The sequence below is a fragment of the Anas platyrhynchos genome, chromosome 7, assembly GCF_047663525.1.
Source record: "Anas platyrhynchos isolate ZD024472 breed Pekin duck chromosome 7, IASCAAS_PekinDuck_T2T, whole genome shotgun sequence".
Taxonomy (NCBI): Eukaryota; Metazoa; Chordata; class Aves; order Anseriformes; family Anatidae; genus Anas; species Anas platyrhynchos.
The window spans coordinates 38,123,014-38,144,046 of record NC_092593.1 but is presented as its reverse complement, the minus strand read 5'-3'; the positions used below and the strand labels follow the sequence as shown (position 1 = coordinate 38,144,046).

The 21,033-nt window shown below is 37.6% G+C and overlaps 1 protein-coding gene across 6 annotated transcripts in view; it reads left to right on the top strand.

Annotated features, from left to right (window-relative positions):
* The window catches only part of HECW2 (HECT, C2 and WW domain containing E3 ubiquitin protein ligase 2), a 192,474-nt gene extending 171,633 nt beyond the window's left edge, over positions 1-20,841 (top strand). For 4 of the 6 annotated variants that reach the window (XM_072040570.1, XM_072040569.1, XM_027461783.3 and 1 more), the window contains exons 23-29: positions 1,419-1,517; positions 3,273-3,402; positions 4,009-4,155; positions 4,729-4,843; positions 5,545-5,630; positions 6,805-6,917; positions 11,927-20,841. In XM_072040570.1, coding sequence (XP_071896671.1) covers positions 1,419-1,517; positions 3,273-3,402; positions 4,009-4,155; positions 4,729-4,843; positions 5,545-5,630; positions 6,805-6,917; positions 11,927-12,038 — 802 coding nt within the window. In that variant the 3' untranslated portion in view covers positions 12,039-20,841. Of the gene's footprint in view, positions 1-1,418; positions 1,518-3,002; positions 3,229-3,272; positions 3,403-4,008; positions 4,156-4,728; positions 4,844-5,544; positions 5,631-6,804; positions 6,918-11,926 lie in introns of those variants that run through there. The other 2 variants (XR_011810504.1, XM_072040572.1) reach the window with 2 other exon arrangements.
* The last annotated feature ends 192 nt before the right edge of the window (positions 20,842-21,033 follow it).

Here is a 21,033-nt window from a genome sequence, read left to right as displayed (position 1 = left end):
GGCATCTCCAAAAGCTGGTAAAGGTTTTCTGTGAATATTAATGGAGAATTGTGCCGTGTAAGTAGTTAGCTTACAGTAACAGTAGGATGGCACCTGCTCATCTGTGTACAACAGATATGAACTAGTCTCTTATTTACTGGAAACCAGTTGTGAAGAGTGAATATCTGATGGATATCTCATTACTAGTTTTAAAAATGAATAGAAAATTAAATGTTGAAAATTAAATGTTCAGTTAGTTGAAGCAACCCACATGTTGAATTCCAACACTGCAGCAAAAAATGGTTTGTGCTGTCCCAGAAAAGCAGAACAATATGGCAAAAAGGGGAGAAAGAACCTTTGGTGCTGTGAAGCTTCTGCCAGCACTTTGTATTCACCCCTGGCTTCCACAGTGTGGGACCAGAGACCTTGTCTGGGGTGAGGGAGGCATAAGCCCTCTCTTTTGGTGCCAGTGTCAGTGACATCATTGCTCTTGTAAAGCCTCAAGGGGAATTCAGAAAAAGTATCTGTGGCAAGCAGTTATGCGTGGAAGGAGGAGGCTCTGTGTGTTGCATCCTCATCTTGCAAAGCCTGTATACAGGCAGGTGGAGTAAAGCCCTAATCTTTCCAGGTGAAATGTGGCTGAGGATGCATAAACAGAAAGATTAAGAAAAATGATTTCTTAAACATTAGGAGCATTAAAATCTAGTTCCAGAGATGTACAGGGTTTTTCACAATGGATCTTTATTCTCCAGGGCATATTTGCAAAGACCCTAAATGTTACAAAGTTGCTGCCATCTGATCTGAAATCTATCAAACTCCTCTCCACTATGCCACCAGGGGATTGAAGATCATTTAGATTGCTTTGACGTGGAGCTAGAGAGCACTAAGATACATGTGTGTTTTTTTGTTTTGTTTTGTTTTGTTGTTGTTTTGTTTTGTTTTTAAAAAGAGCAACGAGCCACTGTAAGTTAACAGAAAAAGAACACAGCAACAAGTGCCAGGCTGGGAGAAATGGTAGGAGGGGAGGACCTTCAGCTTTGCAGTGACAAAAAAACAAGTTAATTCTACATGGAATGTCTGAAGAAAATAAATAGTGGCTATCGTTTTGCAATATGTGCTTTTAAAAAGAGCATAGCATTGCCAAGGTTGAATGGGTTAAATACAGATTTGACATTTCTGAGAAGTTGCAACTTAGGTATCTAGGGATTTTCCATACTCAGCAGACTTGCATTTTTTCTGTGCCCTAGTGAGAATGTAAAAGAAAGATGAAAATAAAAGAATTAAAAAACAACTAAAAAACAAAAACAAAACAAAACACCACAATTTAGATATAGCAGTCTGATTTTAAAATGCTGTTTGGAAGTATAAGTAGGTTTTGATGACAGAGCAGTGTACAAAACACAGTCTCAGTACACTGATTGTAACTCTTTCTCTTCTAGGTTCAGGTTTAGTGGTCGAATCCTTGGTCTTGCTCTGATACATCAATATTTGCTGGATGCCTTCTTTACACGACCCTTTTATAAAGCCCTCCTCCGAATGTGAGTGGAATTGTTATGTCTCCTTTTCTGTTTGGTTCCTTCCCCACAGATGATGCCATTTTGTGTACCAATAAATGTTCTTATCCTCAAAGACAGGATGTTACTTATAATGCAGTCTTATCATTTCAATCCACCATTTTTTAAAACCTTACTTGTTGCTGCTTATGGTGTTAGCCAGTTACTTAAAAACTTGGGATGTTCTTCTTACTGATTTCGTGCAGATCTGTATGGAAACCTCATGATTTTTTTTAGCAATGTTATCAGCTTTCTTCTACAAAATCTTACATTTGAGCTAGTTGAATGAAGAGCTATGGTTTTATTTCAGATACTAGTGGAGATGTTATTAATTTGTCTTGTAATGAGTCATAGGGTAGGATATGAATCACTTCATAACCTAGACTGCAAGACCCGCATTCTCTGATTGCTGGCAATCTCCATTTTGAGGAGTTTTACTTTGATATACTGCAGACTTGATTTTCAGAACTACTGCTGCTGTTCTGGCTGAAACAGTGAGAGCTGCACTTGCTCAGCATGTCTGGAAGTTAAGAACTAATGAATTTAAGGCGCTTCATTTTTGTCCTCAATTTGAAAGCTGTTATTGAGAAGTCTGGAAGGATATTTTTTTCTTTAAAACATGCATTCTAATAGTAAGGAGTCATTCATCCATTCCTGTTGCATGCATGTTTTTCAAGTACCTAAGTGCTAAGACCTAGTAAGGGTGAGGACTTGCCCTAGATTGACTTTAATACTAATATTGGGTGGCTGCCATGTTAAATCAATGATTTAAGCTGGTGTTTCTCTGAACAGTTAAGATGACAGTGGAGGATGGTGTGGCTGCCTTTCTACGTAGTGTAATACATGCAGTTTCTCCATCTCAGCTTGCGATCTTCGCTTTTGAGCCATCCTGACTATCTCTGCAGATGGGGCATTGTGCCAAATCCTTGATGTATGGACTGTTACTGCAGGATGCCACTTCAACTACACTTAGAGTATCCAACAGAAGTACAGGGCTACTTGCTGACTTTATACATGCCCGAGAATGGGAGCAGGCAGGGAACCCTGCGGCTGAAAAGCAGCTTGATTAGTGATTAGTCCCAGTGTCCTGTTTCACATAACATGACATTACCCAGAGTTAAGAAGAATGGCAGAAACTACCAACCCAGTATTAAACATTTTTAGTAGTTCATGTGATCGAATCTTGGAGAAGAAACTTAAAAATTGACAATGGCAATTGGCTTACAGACCGAATTTGCAAAAGAAGGACCAGGTATGGAGAAATACGGATTTTTTTATTTTTTTTAAAGGAAAAAAAAGATATTCCTATGATAAGCAGGCTATGTGAACAGACTTCTTGGCACAGTGAAGAGGTAAGAGAGGGGGCAGTGTAGGTCCATAAGCAAAAGGGACAGTAGGTTTTTGTTGTTAAAAACTTACCATTTCTTTTATGATATGAATTTTTTCTCTCTTCAATCTATGTATTTTCAGAAAACATGGGACACACTCGCCGTAAGCCTGAAAAGCAAGTTAATAAATTTTGGATTTTTGCACATTAACAAAACCTGTTTTACTTATACATTAACTGCTATTGTTGAGCAAATAAAGAGAGATTTGAAATGGTATCTTCTTTATTCTGTTGATTTTTCTCTTAGCTCTCATTAATCTTAGTCTATTTTGCACTACCATTCTGAGTTTGGTTACTGAGCACATACTACTGCTCTCATCTGTATTTATGTATATTTGTCGTGTTTATGTTAGACTCTGTGACCTGAGTGACCTGGAATATCTTGATGAGGAGTTTCACCAGAGTTTGCAGTGGATGAAAGACAATGATATTCATGATATCCTAGACCTCACATTTACTGTAAATGAAGAAGTTTTTGGGCAGGTGTGCAATTTTCTTAATTTTCTTTCCTTTCCTCTGTGTACTCTACTGCTAGATAAACATTCACTTGGACAGAAAAATGGTTGTAATTCCATGCTGATTTGAACTTGGTTTTGTAAAATTCTAGCTGATGAAAACAACGTTGAACTCTCAGGAGTAATTATCATTTGTAACCTGTCAAACATGAATTTCTGGTTAAGGAGATTTTCTGGAAACTATCTGAAACATAAAAATTTCGGATTGTCTTGTTGGAGGTGGTTTCCCTAAATTTATTTGCAGTAGAGTTAGCATTCAGAGATATCACAACACCTTTGTTGTTACTAGTAATAAAAAACTTCAATAGTAGTAAAGTAGGAAAAAAAACCTTTAATCTTTTAATCTTTTTTAAGGTAATTTTTTCTTTTCAGTTTAGTCCTCTTACTTTGGACTAAATATAACTTAATCCAAAAAGATGTGTTTTATGTTTTCTTGTTTCACATATTCCAATTTGCTAAAGTCAATCTTGGCTAGTGCTTTTGAGGAATTACTTCAAGTTAGAAGTTTAAATCATTGCAATTATTTCTTTTGTCTTTATAATGCTATATTGTCACTCGGTCATTTTCTTCTAAGATCACAGAACGGGAATTAAAGCCAGGAGGTGCCAACATCCCAGTCACTGAAAAGAACAAGAAAGAATATATAGAAAGAATGGTAAAATGGAGAATTGAGAGAGGAGTTGTACAACAAACGGAAAGCCTAGTTCGTGGGTTTTATGAGGTAAAAACAAAAAATCCCAGCAGAAATTTCATTTCTTCCGTTATCTCCCCAAAATATTTCTCTCCTATTTCCCAAATACACGGTCACAAAAAGCATCATATACAAATAGAAGTGTCCTTACAGATACGTGTTCGCAAAAATCAGTTAGTCATTGACTTAAATGCTGTGGTTATAGTAATTTTGATCATTATTTGTATAATTAGAAGTGAATGCTTGCTAAAGTGACCAGTTTGTCTCTGCTTTGGGCCTTTGAGGTTCTGTGTGCATGCCATACTCAGCATTGCACATGTGAGTGTATTTCAAGGTGTTTCTCGCTTACCTGTCTTATCATGAACAATTAAGTTGGATGTATTGAACTTAATTTGTCCTGAAATACTTCAATATTTGCCAATAAATTTCTTTACCAAACTCTGTGGTCCTCCAATGCAACTGAATGGAACTGCAGCTTAAGAAATTAGGTCCATGTATTTGCCTTAAAAAAGAAAGCTTTTAATTCTTTCTATTTGTGAGACAGACGTCTTATAAAGATAAGTGTCTTAGTAAGAGACGACCCTTTTTTCTTTCCTTTCACAGGTAGTTGATGCAAGGCTTGTGTCTGTATTTGATGCAAGAGAACTGGAACTGGTTATAGCTGGAACAGCAGAAATTGACTTGAGTGACTGGAGAAATAATACAGAATATAGAGGAGGTAAATTCTGTTTTTATTTGTTCATTGACAGCATTGGGGGACCTGAAATTACCCAGTTTCTAAGTTTCTAATGTATCATCCTGTGAGATACATCTTTAGTATATTCTGCATTTCTCTGGTTAAGTTTGCTTTAGGACAAAGTATTTTGTCCATCTTAGTTTGCTACATTGCAATTTTCCCCTACCTCTTTTTGTCTGGACAGCATCAAAAAGCACTCCTCTCTGCAGGAGGTACTGTACTCACTAGCACACTAGTAGAGTACCACTAAGACACTGGGAAATAAATGGAAATGGTAACCATTCATTACCTCTTTTCCACTCTCAAAGAAGATAGGAAATCAGAAGTAATCCCAGCGGCTGCAGGCTGCTAACAATGGGAGATTTGGGAATTCCCTCAAGAGAAACATTGTTTTAAATATATAAAGAGCACAGCACTAGAATATTTCAAGAATTGGCTTTCCTATTAGTGATCGCATAGTGCAAGACATGCTTGCAAAAGAGATATTTTTTTTGTCATAATAAATTAATTCTCTAAGATTTGTAATTATTTCAGAAGTTTTCTCTTGGCTCCTTCATTTTGCTGCAATTTGATAAGGAATGTGGCATTACAGTGGCTAGTGCCAAATTAGGAAAGATTTATTAACTGTTCTCCCAGTCACTTTTATAATACTAAAGGTATAAAGGCTCTTCTTGTTTTAACAGGTTATCATGACAATCACATTGTAATTCGGTGGTTCTGGGCTGCTGTGGAAAGGTTCAACAATGAACAACGACTAAGACTTTTGCAGGTAGGAAATCAACTGTTGTGTGTAGAAATAGTTTGCATCACTAAAATTAGATGCTAAAATAGTTCTGCCTAGGTGTATGATAGCCAAAAACAATGATGATGGCTAATGGGAGTAACCTGAATAACCTCAAGAGACTCATAAAAATTTTAAGCGACTAAAGCACACAGTCTATATTTTTATAGTTTTCTAATGTAAAAAAATAAGTTTAAGATAAAGCATGTGATGTCAATAATCCCTTACTAGTGTTTTAGACTAGTGAAGATAGTAAAGCATAAAGACTGGTAAAGCTAAAAAAAAACTGTAATTGGTTTTGCTATTAGGTAGAAATTATAATATTTGTACAGCTTATGAAAGAGAAAGCTTAGATGGAAGATAAAGTACTTTAAATTAGAAGATGATGATGAAAATCTGAAAATCAGTCCAATTCCATTTTCACTAAGTCAGCCTGCAGAATTAATTTTGCTAATGAAGGACAAACTCCTTTCAACAGAGGAATATGTGTGGGCTTACTAGGGAGTTAAATTTTATGAAATACAGGTTATCTCCACTGTAACTGTAAAGAAACAACCCCACACCCCAAACCATAACATGTGTTTGAGCTCTTATTGAATCAGAATTTACATCTGATCGTTGAATTACCCATGAGTAGGATGAAGGGTTTTCTTTATCTATTTAAGTACTTTGCTTCAGAATTAAGTCCTTTTCTTACAGTATTCATTGCTGTTTATAACAGTATTGAAATTCACATGACCAAAAAGGCCTTACACAAAGCCGTTATCCTACGTGATTACCATTTTCTTAGTTACTCTTCATACAGAAAAAAAACACAGTAGGAAAAAAATGACTTAGGCCTAAGCTGAAATAACTTGGTATTAATGGTGTTTTATTCTACAGTACTTGGGTAGCATAATTACTCCTATTACGGCTTTCAAAGAGAATGCTTTGAGGGAAATTATTCTGGGAACCTGTCTGTTCTAGAGCCCTATCAGGAAACAGCATGTTTTCCTTTATCATACGTTTAAAGTAGCATCTATTACTTGTGTCTCACAAATTTCCTTATTTTGCAAATATTTTCGCGTATGCATTTGAACTGCAGTGAGTATGCTGATATAAATAAATTCCTAACCTGCACCATCTGCATCCAGTACCCTTGATGCTTTGTTTGTGCTGGCAGTTTGTTACAGGCACATCCAGCATACCTTACGAGGGATTTGCCTCTCTAAGAGGGAGCAATGGTCCAAGAAGGTTTTGCGTGGAGAAGTGGGGGAAGATCACTGCTCTTCCAAGGTACAACTGTGTGTTAAACTTGCATTAGTGATGTTAATACTAGAGGTACAACTAATATTCATTAGTTACTAGAACAGATAAGCCATTTGAGAAACATTATCAAGTTTTAAGTGAATATGCAAATATATTTTGCCTTGCTTGGAAATTTACGTCCTCACTGTTCCACTGCCTGATGCATGCATTTTTCTTTTTTTTTTTTTTTTTCTCATAAGATGGACACGGCAGTGTAGCTGAGGCTGGCATCTATATTTCAATGCTTACTTTAATGGAAAATGTTATTAGAATGATTAATGACATCTAAACTTGGTTTTGTTACATTTTGATTACATCTGCAAGTATTTACTTCCTGAAGGTGCTGTTCATCATTTAGGAGCAAGGTTAATACAAATTAAAATAAAATAGCACCAGTGACAATGTCTGATTGAAAGCCAATGCCAGACTTCTAGAATGGGATGCACATAGCCATTAAAGTAGAGTTTAGTTGTGTAATTTTTATAATTTGATACCAAAACTGTGTGCAAGTCTGGAAGAAGCAAACTGCGGATTGCAGAAAAGGTGCATTTTGAGTAAAGGGTTGTTTGACTTAAGAGTATGAGAGTCCAAGATGCAAGCAGGATTTGAGTTGTGCAAGGTCTTGAAGACAAGAAGCAGCATTTAAATTGGGTAGTGACATGTTTGGAGGAGTAGGATGAGAAAAAAAAGTTGCGTTTTTTAATTGTTTGATTTTGTAAAAACAGAAAAAGAGAGTTGTTTTCAAAGCTTAATGGTAGCTATACGAGAACTAGAATAATGACGTTTGAGTGATGTAAGAAACCGCTTCGAGCATGAACACATTGACAATAAATAAATAAATAAAATTGCAGTTTCTATCCTTTTCCATATTGTGAAGAAGCTGATATATTTCTGGAAGTTTCCCTTTCATCCAGTTCTGGAATTCTGCAGTCTCTAGAATGAGATAACAGCTGTTAGAAGTACAGTAACATGTAAAATGTAGGTGAACTAACTGATTAGCCACATCTCAGCGTTTAGTCTGCTTCTTGTAACTTGTGGTAGTGGCTTTGGATTGGCCTGATCCATGGAGGAAATTCAACCTAAATCTAAGCCCATTCCTGCTAAACAGATTCCTCAGGAATAGCTTGCATTCAGAGTCTAGTTTTAGGCACAAAATGGTTGTCCAACACATGGAGAGTTTCTCTGACCAGCAACCCTTGGCTGCTTTCTCCAGCTTAATGTCAGAGGCAGGGATATCTCTTGGGTTCTCTCCGGCCTGCAGGCTGCCATTTGAACCACACTGAGAAAGTCAAAGAAACAGAAACAACAGTGTGAAATTCACAGACATGGCAGGTAGCCTTTACACAAAGCTAACTTGCCACTTTATGGTACAAGACAAGCAAATTCTGGAAATGGGTATTTCAAACTAAATACTCTAATACCTTTCAGAGGCTTAATGATACCTTGTAGTAAGATAAGCCTACTTTGTTATGGATGACCTGTGGGCTAGTTTTGATTCCGTTTCAAAAAGAAAAAGCTTTGATTTTCTTTTTCAATTATTTCTGACCAAAATCTAATCATTTGTTTTAAGTCTAAGTGAGAAAGTGGATTGTGGGAGACTATCTGAATGTTCTCTAATACTGAAATTCCTGGTGCTAACAAGCACAGCTCGCAGTGTGGAAACGGTCAGGACATGCCTGAACAGGATGCTCACGATTTCCTCTGAAAAGATAGTGCAGAGCCCTGACTGTCATAAACTGCAGAATAAAACTACTTCTTGTAGAGCAACGTGGAGAAATGTGTAGAGAATATAAACTACCATATTCAGTTCAGCAAGTAAAGGAGAAATGCCAGCTCTTCGCATTTAGGAGAATCATGCACTTCAGTTTTAATTTATGATTCCCTTTTTTAGGAAACATTTGATTTCTGTCTCTGTAGATAGCTTTTAACATACTTTCACAAATGTGAAAGCTCAAGTAACCCAATGCTACAGTGCTTGTTAAAATAAACAACTGTGTATGACAAACATCTACAGTTGTTGTGAGCTGGCAATTCCTGGCATTCATATGTGGAACTTTGACCTCATAAAAAATAACTGATCTTCCACGTTTACACTTAAATGGACTAAGCCCTAAGCAGAAAGCTGTATTTGCATTTTTAAATATCTAGTTCCTGCGTACAGTCTAGCTTCAGCCCAAGTCTTACCAGCTTCAAAGACTTACTGTGCTAACACCAAGTAGTACTGGCTGGCAGGTAAGATGTTGTTAATAGTGATCCTGAATAGCAAACTTTCAGTTTTCCGAACAAGTCTTGTGTGTAAACACACTGCTGGATCTGATGAGAATGCTGCCCTGGGACTCTTGCTGATTCTCAGATAACTAAAGCATTTGTGTTCAGGCACCATCACTCACTTGTGGCAGTGTTACAGTTTGTAAATGGCTCTTTTAGTTTCAGTGGGAGTGCTTGTAAAGTCTGGTAATGCTTGGCATGAGTGTGGCAAAAGCTAGGATTCAACAAGTCAGTGGATTTTGCTTTTTTTTTTTCCCCCGTTTCTAAAATAACTACTGCACAGCTTAAAAACACACAAAAACACCTGTCCCTATTTCTTCTTCCTAATTTTGAGGCACAGAATGCAACTAATATAGTTACGTAGGTTTGTGATTGTGGTTTAAATGTCTCTGAATATAAACACAAACATGTTAATTTGATATGTATGGAGTTCACAGTGCTCTGATTGCTGTGTAATCAATTGTGCAGAATCAAATTACTGAGATTTCTGTGAGACACATCAGGTTGCTTAGCTGATATCACTGTCTTTTACAGTAGTAAGTCAGTAGCACGTGAAAGGCCCTGAAAAGGTTGATTTTTATGAGTTTGGCTTAACTATTGCTATCCCTGATGCCACTTCTATTCCTTTCTTTCATGTTGTGTTGTATATCAGACTAAATCAACAGGGGGACTGTTATTCTTTCAGTTCACTTCCTTGCTGAGAAGTTGGTTGTGCTCCAGGTACTTTTCATTGCTGTACAGATAGGAGCTAATGGTAACACATGCAACGATTCACATGCAAATAGTATGCATCTTGCTGCTGGACTTTACTCTAAGTCACTTTATTTTACTGCTGTAATACTGTTCAAAATGTAATGAAGTGGAGATTGACTGGAAATTTCGACTTCAGGAACCAAGGTACTTTTCCTTATGTTACCAAATGTGAGTCCAAGAAAATGAACAATTAGTGTCCACATGATTTGGTATGTTGGAATGGAAAAATGCTGTCCAGAGAAGAAAAACCTTTCCTCCTGGAGGCTTAAAATTTTCTTGTGAGGGTGAGAAAGGCATACATTCCCTCAGTAGGCCAAGATCTTAAGTTTTTGTCTTTTTTAATGACTTGGTTTTCCAAAGTAGGTGATTATGTTTTTAAAATCGCCCTCAAAAAAAAGATAAAACTCAATTCTCTTAATAAATGTAAATAATATGCCAAATTACTATTAAACCAGCTTGTAATGAATCCCTCACTAATTATATACAGTGTCTTTTATAAGTTGTGGTTTTACAGCCCACACAGCATGATCCATACTTCTAATGAGTGGTTGTCAGCCCCAAGCAGCAGAAGCATGTGGTTAGGCTGTGAATTGCCTAAGACTCTTCCACAATCTTCACTGAGCCTAAGCAGTCACTGAGCCCTTCCAGACACTGTGCTCCTGTTGCCCATTTGCTGCTGGGTCTAAATCAGCCTCTTTCTCCTAAGTGGAAATTTCTATTGAAACCATCATCATAATAATGAAGGCAATAATAGTTTACTCTGTTACTTTGTAAGAATTTTGGAAAGGCAAAACAGAGGTACAAAGAAAGCTTTCGTTCAAGAGCCTTAGCGGGGTGGCAGAGTGGAAGAATTTTTATCAGGCTTCTGGAGTACAGGCTGGGGAAATGCTCTCTCCACTATACAGTATACACTACAAGAGTACTTTCAAGCATACTGTATTTAGGGGTGCAAAATTCAGTTTTTAGTATAAATCTTTAAAGTGGGAAAGATACTTCCTCCAGCTTTCCTTGCCATCATTTCTTCCTCAGAAACATGCCACATTAAAAGCTCTGTCTATTTCAGTAGAGCAGGCTCATCCACCGTGGTGCTTTAGAAAGTATTTTCCTTAGCCTACACTGAAGCCAGGCAGGGACACTCATTCTACTAAAAGAAGAAACTTTTGTCATCTCCCTTTTTACTCTCTGGAAGAGGTTTCAAGAGTAAGTTCAAAGCCTCAGAAAACTGAGGCAGATGGACTTTGGAAACTGAGAAATAAACCACGTGGTTTTACTTTTCGGAAAACAAGATGGTATGTTATAGCTACTTACATAGTTTTGTGTAATTACAAAAAGCAGTATTCTAAAGGTCATTGACTTGCAGGGCCAGATACACAGATAGCGTAAATCAGCACAAGCAGTAACTTCCGAGCAGCATGATCTGTGTGCTGAGGAAATGTACGAGGAAGAGCGTCCAATTTGTCTGTTCTTTATTACTACTTGTATATCTTGCATATTTCTTAATCTTTCATCAAATCTAATAACTTATGCATATTCATCATACCGAAATGGACCGTTTATGATTACAAATACAGTATTCAAATATCATCAATACAGAAAAATAAATTACATTTCCTAAGATCCATTTAAAGCCAAGGTTTCAGAACAGAGTGCTTCATTAGTACCATGTTATATCGTTCTCTTCTCCTGCACATTTAATGGATAAAATTTATCCCATGCCTCCTGCACTGTCATTGTGTTTCTAAAGGCCTTCATAAATGCTCTAAAGGCCTTCATAAATGCTCCTTTACTGGTTATTTTAATTAGAAAAAAGTACTTTAAACCTTACTACTTGTTCTGCTGGAAAACATCATTTGACAGGACAGTCTTCTGAAAGAATACTATCTGGCCATCTATATGCATGCACGTATCACTCTGCATATTTTCTTTTGAACTTTTGAAATAATGGACTTCTCTACCTCCTCTCTATTTCCCCTCAGGGCTCACACTTGTTTCAATCGTCTGGACCTTCCCCCTTATCCATCATTCTCTATGCTATATGAAAAACTGTTGACAGCAGTTGAAGAGACAAGTACTTTTGGACTTGAGTGATGCGCAAACCACAGTGCCCAGCTCTTTGGACTTTTGTGGATCTGCCTTCTCAAAGAACGAATGAACGTTTGTATTGGATTTCCTAGAGGAAAATTGTTTTATGATGCAATTCAAATAATGAGGTTCCATGAAAGAACTTATGAAGCAATTATAAAGCGTTGTGGTAGTGGCAGAATTCTCTGCAGTGAATCTAGAGTGTGCCTGAAGTGCAGGGAAAAACAAGTCTTGCAATCCACACTTTTTCAGGTCGGCCAAACTTGTTACGTTTTATTTTCTGAGCAAACAAGAAATGTGTGATCCCGTGTTGTGATCAACCTGACTACTGCAAAACTGATGTGTACCTGAAAACTGGATTTCACCAGAGTTGCTGAATAGAAAATTCAAGTCAAAATGTGAAATCGTTCAGGCCCCCACCTACTCAGTAAATTAGCAAAAAATCATACAATATACTTTTTTTTTTCTTTAAGACTATTCATGAAGGTACATTACTTTATGCCATATGTTATAACAGCATATTCAGTACTTGCTATACCTAAGACTACGAATGCCTGCATGGTGTGCACCACAGAATTCAAGTTCCTGTGACAAAGTGAATTGGAAGGAAAGTCAGTAAGAAAGGATGCAACAATAATGGCTTGCATTAAGGAGGTTTGTGGAAATGTGTTTGCCAGTGCTGTATATGACAAAAGATGAGCTGTTAAATGAACTTAATAACTTCATAAAATCAAACTGATTTTATGGTTTGTACTGCATGGAAACTATTTTAAGAAGAAACTAGCAATTTATCGCAGCATATCAGGAAAAAAAAATCCTAACACAGTGACTTCTGTTTATTTTTATAGGCTCATTGTATTACATTTCTTAGAGTGTACACAGGAAACAAACTAAAATGCTCTTTCTGTTTTTGTCACTTTCCATGCTTGAACAGACATTCTGCTAGTGTTTATTCTTTGAGCACTATCAAAGGAAAAAATAAAGCCTTTTTATTTTTATAAGAGTAAAAAACTCCCAAAAATATTTTGCACTGAATGTACCAAAGTTGATGGGACATTACGATCTGACTGACAGCAAACTGTATCACTATCAAGTATCTATAAAAACGCTTAGGAACCAGGCTTTCTTCACAGTGCCATGTCTATAGATATCAGGACTGTGCACATAAGTAATAATTTTATAATACTATATGTGGTATCGTAATATGCATTTATTTTAAATGCATCCGGATCATTTTTCATGCATTGGATAACTTAATGCAGTGGAGTTTAATACAGATATTTCATATGCTCCCCACAACTTTTTATTTGTACAGCACCATGAAACACTAGCTCATTTGGAAATCTATGAGTAACCTACTCTAAGGTGAGTCACTGGCCATAATGCCGCTGTTCATATCAATGAACTGCAATATGTAAAGTGTTCATTGTGTCTTGCCTTTTCACTGATAAATAGTTTTCTTATAAAATGTTATTTGAAAGAATTTTTATGGCATATCAAACATTGCATGGACAGATTTCCTCATGCTTAATTTTGCTGAAATACACAAGGCTTGCTTGCATCTATTTTTGGTACTTTCCTCTAGATGGTCTTGTGGAACACGAATGCGGCTGAGCACTCGTTCTTGTACAGCTGCTGCAACGCAGTGCGTCCACATGTTTTAAATTCCAGGAAGTTGCACGTGGATATTGGATGACAAGAACATCAATCTAGCTTTGCGCTAGTCGTCTTGGTAGCACTGAAGCACAGCACGCCCTGTTTCGTGGGAACAGTAGCCTCTGAAGTAAACTTAATGTTCTCGCTTTGGAGACTCTTGAAAGGGCATCTCAGGGAGGTATCCTGCTTGTTCCTGCGGGAGTGTTTTTCCTGTGGCGGTGAATGTCAGCGGAGGTGTTGTCAGCAAAGACTGCCATTCCACCCTCCAAGTTGGAAGGCAGGTGCAGCTGTGGTGGTGGCTGCAAAAACTGAGGAAACCCTTCAGGCTTCCTGAGAAAGTGTTACCTGTGCAAAGGAAACCCCACTTGCAAAATCAGAGTGAAAGCATCCTTTGATTTCAGGAATAATTGAGCTTCTGCATGACATCTGGGACTTTGTTACCTAAGTAATGTAGGTTTTCCTGCTCTACTTCTGGCTGGCATGAAGTAGCAAAGAAAAATCCAAACATCTCCCTATTTTTACACATATATTTATCAGTCTTTGCTAAAATTGCACGTAACAGATGCTAATGCACACCTTTTTTCAGAACAAGGATGAGCGAGCAGTAGGCAAACTGACTTTTCATCAGGTCACTCCAGCATGGCTCATGTTTCATATGATCCATTCACTGAGTAGCTAAAACTCAGGCACTCAAATCAGAGTGCAACTTTTGCTCGGTTGAAGGACTGCAGAATTTTGATTTTACACTCCTGTGTTACCTGTGGTCTAAAAAGGAGATTTCCCAGGTGGAAACTGTATCTATGATTTTTGAACCAGAAACTCTTTGGAATGAAAAGTTTAAGTATTTGGCACAAAGTAAGTTTATACTAGTCTGCCTTTAAGTTATGCTTTTGTACAAATCAAGAAGAATAAATGAATTTGTCAGTTTTTATTTAAATATATTTACCGCACCTATTTGTTCTGTGTTTATGCATACATAAATAACTGAAATCAGTCACGATGATCCAGTATTCTGTAAAGATGTGATAGGATCAACAGCGGGTCAGCGGTCAAAAGAAATCTGCAACCCATGTAGCATTAAGATCCAGAGAGACTGAGAAGCTGCTTCTTGCTCCTTTGCAGCCAACATCACCTGGAGGACTCAAGAAATCCTGTTTGAAAGCGATGAAGAGTTAGCTGCCCAGATACAGCTACCTCTTCTGCCTCGAGCACGTGGCTGGATCTCAGTGATTATATAGGCAGTGCAGTTGCTCTGAAGAGATAAGCAGGGAGGGTGTATAGAAAAGGAAGCCTGACCTTTGTCAGACCAGTATGTCTCCTGGCTATGGAGTGGAATATTCTCTCCTCAGTGTGGGAAGCCTTTCCCATTGAACATGTCCCAAGTGATAGACAACTTTTGTGTCCTGCAGTTGCAATCAGCAACCAGTGCTTTAGCTTATGTCACGCTGTGGCAGGCACAAGGGGCCAGAGTAGAGAAAGATGAAGAAGCATTTCCAAAATCTCTGTACTTCCTCAGAGATTTTCCAGACAGTGCTAAGCAGCTTTCCACTTAGGACGGAAAAAAGCTAGTCTTCAAGTGAAGTAGACAAAAGATTTCCTTCGGCTACCATGTGATGACAACTTGTACTAACTTCACCTACAGCATCTCCACCAGACAAAGTCTGGCTGGGGAAGCACCCGCAGCATTGAAGTGAGGTGCCCATGTTTCCTGCTCTGCCAGGAGGCTGAGCCATGCACTGCTAGCCAAAAAGCAACCACAAAACTCCTAAATACACCGGGAAAGCTTATCAACATGGACTTTATCCAATGTGGTGCCTACTGGAGCAAGCAGTTACCCATCCAAAAGCTGCAAGCCAGCATGCTTACTGTTAGCAGTGTTTTCACCCACAGCAGGTGAGAGATGTCTGTCTGTTACCTTTGTAACACCTTCAGCAGCACATCGCAGGTTATCTTGTGAAAGTATTCTTTCAATCCAAAATAAAATCCTATTTAACACAATTCTAATCAAGAGCAAACCTTTCCCCCCACTCTCTACCTGCTGTTTTCCTTGGTATTCATCAAGCCCCTTTCCTTGCTTTTAAAAATAGTTTTTGTTGTCCATGTTGTGAACCTACCATAAAAAGGTGTTAATAATGCTTAGAGAGCATCTAGGATGAAATCCGTCTGCGTATGCAGGTGTGCTGGGCACACCATGAACTCCACATTAAAGCTGTTAACCTTAGTGAATATATGTAATCTTTAGGGAAACTGAAAATGGAGGCAGCAGCATTCTGGCAGGACATCAGATGAAGTTTCTGGCATGAGATAAACTGGCAGTGGACTGGCAGTTTGCTCAGTTTCAAATTATAGGAAAGAAAGCAGTTTTGTGGTTTCCTATGTATTTTTAATCCTTTTTAAAAGTCAAAAAAAAAAAAAAAAAAGGCTTCCTTCTGAAGCACTGGTATCATCTGGTTGCTGACTCTAATCTCAGCAGTATTAATTGCAGATGTAAAGTTACTCCAGTGCTATCTGCAGAGGTTTCTGGAGATGTGTGCAAGCACCCTGTCTCTGGAGCGAAGGAATTCCTGTGCACAGAAGGGGAATCTCTGGCAGCTGTGTTTGAATTGCCTGTGTAAGTTCATTTTCCATGGCATAAAGCAAGTTAATTCTTTTTAGTGATTGAAACTTACTTGTATTAAATTATACTAGCAGTTACATTTTCTTGCCACTGATTTTAAGCGGAGGATGAATCTATTCCTGTTAGCACTAATGGGAATTGGGCAATAAGGATGGTCTCCAGTCATAGTTACAAACTTAACCGCAAGAGTGTTAATGTTAACCTTGCAGTATTAATGCTCGACCATCACTGCTATTTTCCCTCTCATCCCTTCCTCCCTGGGCAAGCAAATTGAACTCTAAGCAAAATTTCAGAATAATTACTCAGACATGGCTTCTCAAACGGTAGCATTTTGGCTTTACTATGCAGTCTGAAACAGAACTGCTGAAGTATTAGGGGCTGATTAGCTCACCAATTGCAAGTAAAAAAAACCTTTACAACTTTATTAGCACAGTCACAGTGGCTGCTGTTGGACTAGTCTAATGTTTTACTTAAATATTTTACAATGAAAAAAGCATAAAGCATTGAATTTGAAATTCCTTGCTTTCAGGGAAAATAAATATATGTTAAGTAAGTAGTAGGGGGAGAGAACTTTATCGTAAATCCATTAAGGTTAAAAGCCTTTTTACGACCCATTTTTGCTACTAATATGCAAAATTATAAAGCTGGCCATATAAACACACAGTTTTCACGGAGTGTGTGTTGGTTTACTCGTTGCATGTAGGCCATTAGCTTCACAGTGCTCCTGTTTGGCTTCAGACTGGTGCAAATGCAGCAGACATCTAATATTTCAAACATTCAGTGCTATGAAAAGGTTTTTATTAAAGCATTTCTAGTATTTTCTAAAATAGTTTTACTGGAAAGAAAAGTATTGTTCAGGCTGAAACTTCATTTAGGGCTCTTCTTTACAGATTTTGCTCAGTGATGTTATGCCATAGGTATTGTAAGATAAACTCATGATTAATTTTAGAGTTCTGATTAAAATCAGTGACATACTGACAGTTTTGTCACTGCTTAGAAAGACTACTAACTGTGGGTAAAGGATGACAGTCAGGGACTCCTCTGAATGGCTACAACGCATGGTAGTATCTGTATGTATTCAGAATGCAATTACAATATTTCCTGAGGGCTATTGTGAAAGAATTACTGCGCTCATTAATCACCCCCTTCTAAATTGATAATTGGAATTTTGAACTTGATTCCTTTATGTACCAAGTGCAGTCAGATTACATTGCAAATGTAACCTGTACAAAACAAATACAATTGTAGATGCCTTCTGATGATTCTCCTAAACTCATGGTGAATGTGAAAGGAAGCCAAGCTGTTTCCTCTAATCCTAGATTCCTTTAAAACACTTCCAAGTAATGAAAATTTTGGTATTTTTTGTTGTTTTTCCAGTTTGTGTTTGTTTGTTTCTAACTTCTAGAAATTTCTCCTTTGGCCCCTACTAGAAAAGGCTCTGTCTGCCTTAGAGGGTTTTTACTAAGCACTCAGGAGTATATTGTTCCACTAATTTAACATAGTTTTGTGCTGACATCAATATAATCAGTTTTTAAACATAGAGACCTACAAAACTCCATAGGACTCTGGTCTCCCTTATGCTGGGCTGTCTTCCAAAGGCTGGCCGTCCTCTCCTTTTTAATTGCACATAATCCTGCAATCACCTGGAGACAAATGCTGATGGCCTACATTGACTGTAACTATAGTATCAGAGTGAGATTGTGGTGGTATTTATTTTTTCCATCAAGAATTAAACTGGTCTCCTTTGCAATGAGAGCCTTCAGTACAAAGAGTCGATGGGATTGTAGTTCTTCTCACACTGTGAACAGTTGAAGAAAAAATATCTCTTAACCCAGTAGTGCTAGATGTTTTCTGGAAACCGGGCATGTGATTAGGTATCCAAGGGTCAAATGTGCTTTGACTTCAGTTTTGCCAAGTTCATAGCAAGGCAGGGGATTTTTCCTGTGATATTTTCTGTTGACAGAATCGTCCAATTCTCGTAAGCCGCTTCAGGCTGTTGGCTGGCAGCACAAGCCCTCACAGGGACACAGGTGAGCGTGGATCCAGAGGTCATGGCAGAGGGGGAATTGTTTTTGTAGTGAAGTCCGTGCCTTCCATGGATGGAGGGTTTGTCATACAGCCCTTCAACTGGTTTCTTCCAAAGGGTATTTTCACACCTCCATTGCCTGTTAGTTGCAGTACAAGCAGCTCCTCACATATTCTGTTGACTATTCAAAAGCTCTTGTGTTAAATCAGGAGAATTACAATTTTTTCATAGTTAAAAGTATTCATCTAACAATAGAAATCTGGCCAATGAAAAAATACTTTGCTGAGACATCATATTTGATGGTCGTGCTGACTGTAGTCAGACATTGGAGCTGAGATTACTGTATGAATAAGCAAATAAATCTCTGACGCCTCATAAATAGTGCTAAGGAAGGAATGTAATTGTAGGTGCTGTAATGATAGATACAGCACTTCTACAACATGTGAAATGGAGCCGTGGAACAGTGCTAGGGTGGCAACAAGACTGAAAGAGTAGGGACAGGAAAAGGACTGGACTTGGAAATAGCTAGTGGGGCAGTGAGCTGTGCTGACCACTGGATGTACAAAAGGAGATACTTTTAGCTTGAAAATTAGGCTATAATAATGTACCAAGGAAAAATGACTATTTATCCTGAAATAGGTTACTGTTTCTACCACTGGAAGGCATGTTTTGGGTGATTATTTCAGGTTTTGAAAATCTAAAGCACACAATCTGAAAACCATTTTCTGTTTTTGTTTATTTCTTGTTTTACTTTTTAATTTTTTTTTTTTAATTTGACTGCTCTCAGGAAAATGAAAGCTTCTAAATAAGGGTCGTGTCTGGAAGTCCTTTTTAGCTGGTTTTACAAATAATTATTGTGTTTACTACCAGCTGCATTTGGCAAGAGAAATAGTATCTGTTAAAAAGTTAAATCATCACTACTTAAGAGGGCTTTCATTTTAAATGTGATGGGCCAAACCCCAAACATTTAGCTGTGTGAAAACGTAGTTTGTTTGTTTGTTTTTTTTATGTTTGAGTTTTGTGTTAAGGTTGTGTATGAACTATGAATTTCCACTAAGAGTTTTTTGTCATTCTGGGATTGATGTGAAGTTTCTAAAGGTTATTTAAGATAATAAAACTATTCTCAATTATCTTGTTAGCTTTGGCCAAGCCGATGCAAGTCTTGAGTTCATTCACACTCTAGTGACATTGTCAGAAAAAGTATCAAGTAAGAGGACAGGAAGAATTCCAAGACCTGGTCCTCTACCTAAAAGCTGACCTGGTTCTTTACCTAAAAGCCAAGATGATTGGATATCCGAGTCTGGTATAAAAGTCAAAAGAAGAATTCCTTGCAAGTTTTCTTCTTCAGCGTGGTAACTGAGGTGGAAGAGTTTCATGTAAACTTAAGTCCTAAACTAGAAGACATTTAGTGTGTTGGACCACAATGGTTCAATAGTTCCATAGAGCAGGACATTTTCCTGCTACAAGTCTGCAACACTCAGGAGACTGCTGTTTATTATCAGCATTGCAGGGAGGAAGACAAATTATAATAATATGAAGTACGTATATCATCTTAGGAGGATGCTTTTTCTTTGTACTCTGTTTTTCCTTGGAATGAAATAGCCTTGAGGGCATCCACAAATCCTGATCAGCAAGGCTGCTTTTTGTATAAGTGATTGAACATTTACACTCATAAGGCTTGGTACAGTATGGAAGGGGAATACTTTGTAGAAAAGAAGGTCTTGAGGGATGTGGTGTAGAGTACTGGCTCCCCCAGGTCAGTCAGTATTCTTGCCCTTGCTAGGCTATGTTTTGGGTTATTGAGCATGTTTGAAAGCGCATATAGTTTTACAAGTTTTTGTAGTGGGGATGCAGGCATCCAGAATCTAACAGGTATATAGGTGCATCTCCCTCATTTTTGACAATTACTTGATATAATTTTATACCAAGTTATTTGTTTTTAAAGAATTTCAGGCACTGAGAATATAGAGTGCATATTTATTTCTAAGCTTTAAGTAGAACACGTGGTGTATTTTTTAATCCTTTCCATATGTTTCAGTTAAGTGTTCACAAGACTATATATCAAATACAATACCAAGTTTTTCTATCTTTCTACAAGCTGATTTGTTTCATCTGAATTTGGTATATGTCTTTCACAAAACACTAAATGGGGAAAATGTGCTTCAAGCATTAAGATGGTGTATGTCCTTTTCTCCGTTTACATTGCATCACATTTCACTTTTTTTCTTTGAGGCAGAGAGAGCAGATATGAAATGTGTTGAGTGTTTGACAGGCATTTTGTTGTGCCTGGCTTCAAGGATTGTACTGTAATGTTTGACTGCTCACACATTCACATAATTATCTACTCAGTTGAATACAGGACTGCTGTGTTGTATTTCCTGTTATTCAAAAACAATTGGGGAAAAGATTTTTCTGTGTATAATTTTATTTTCGTACTGATCTCTATTTTGTTTAAGACCATGTTTCATCATGAAATCACTTAATTAAAATAAATCTTCTTACAAAATCCACTTTAGAAATCAATTATTTTATTGTGCCTCTGAATACGTCTTAACAGTGTTTAAATGAGTGCCTTTCATTTCTGTGTCATTTTGTGTCCTTTGCATCAGTTTAAGACTTGTGGAGAAACCACAGGATAGTCTTTCTTACATCGCCTTTTCTAAGGGACTTCTGGTGGCCCAAGGAGTCTGGTGTGTTACGAC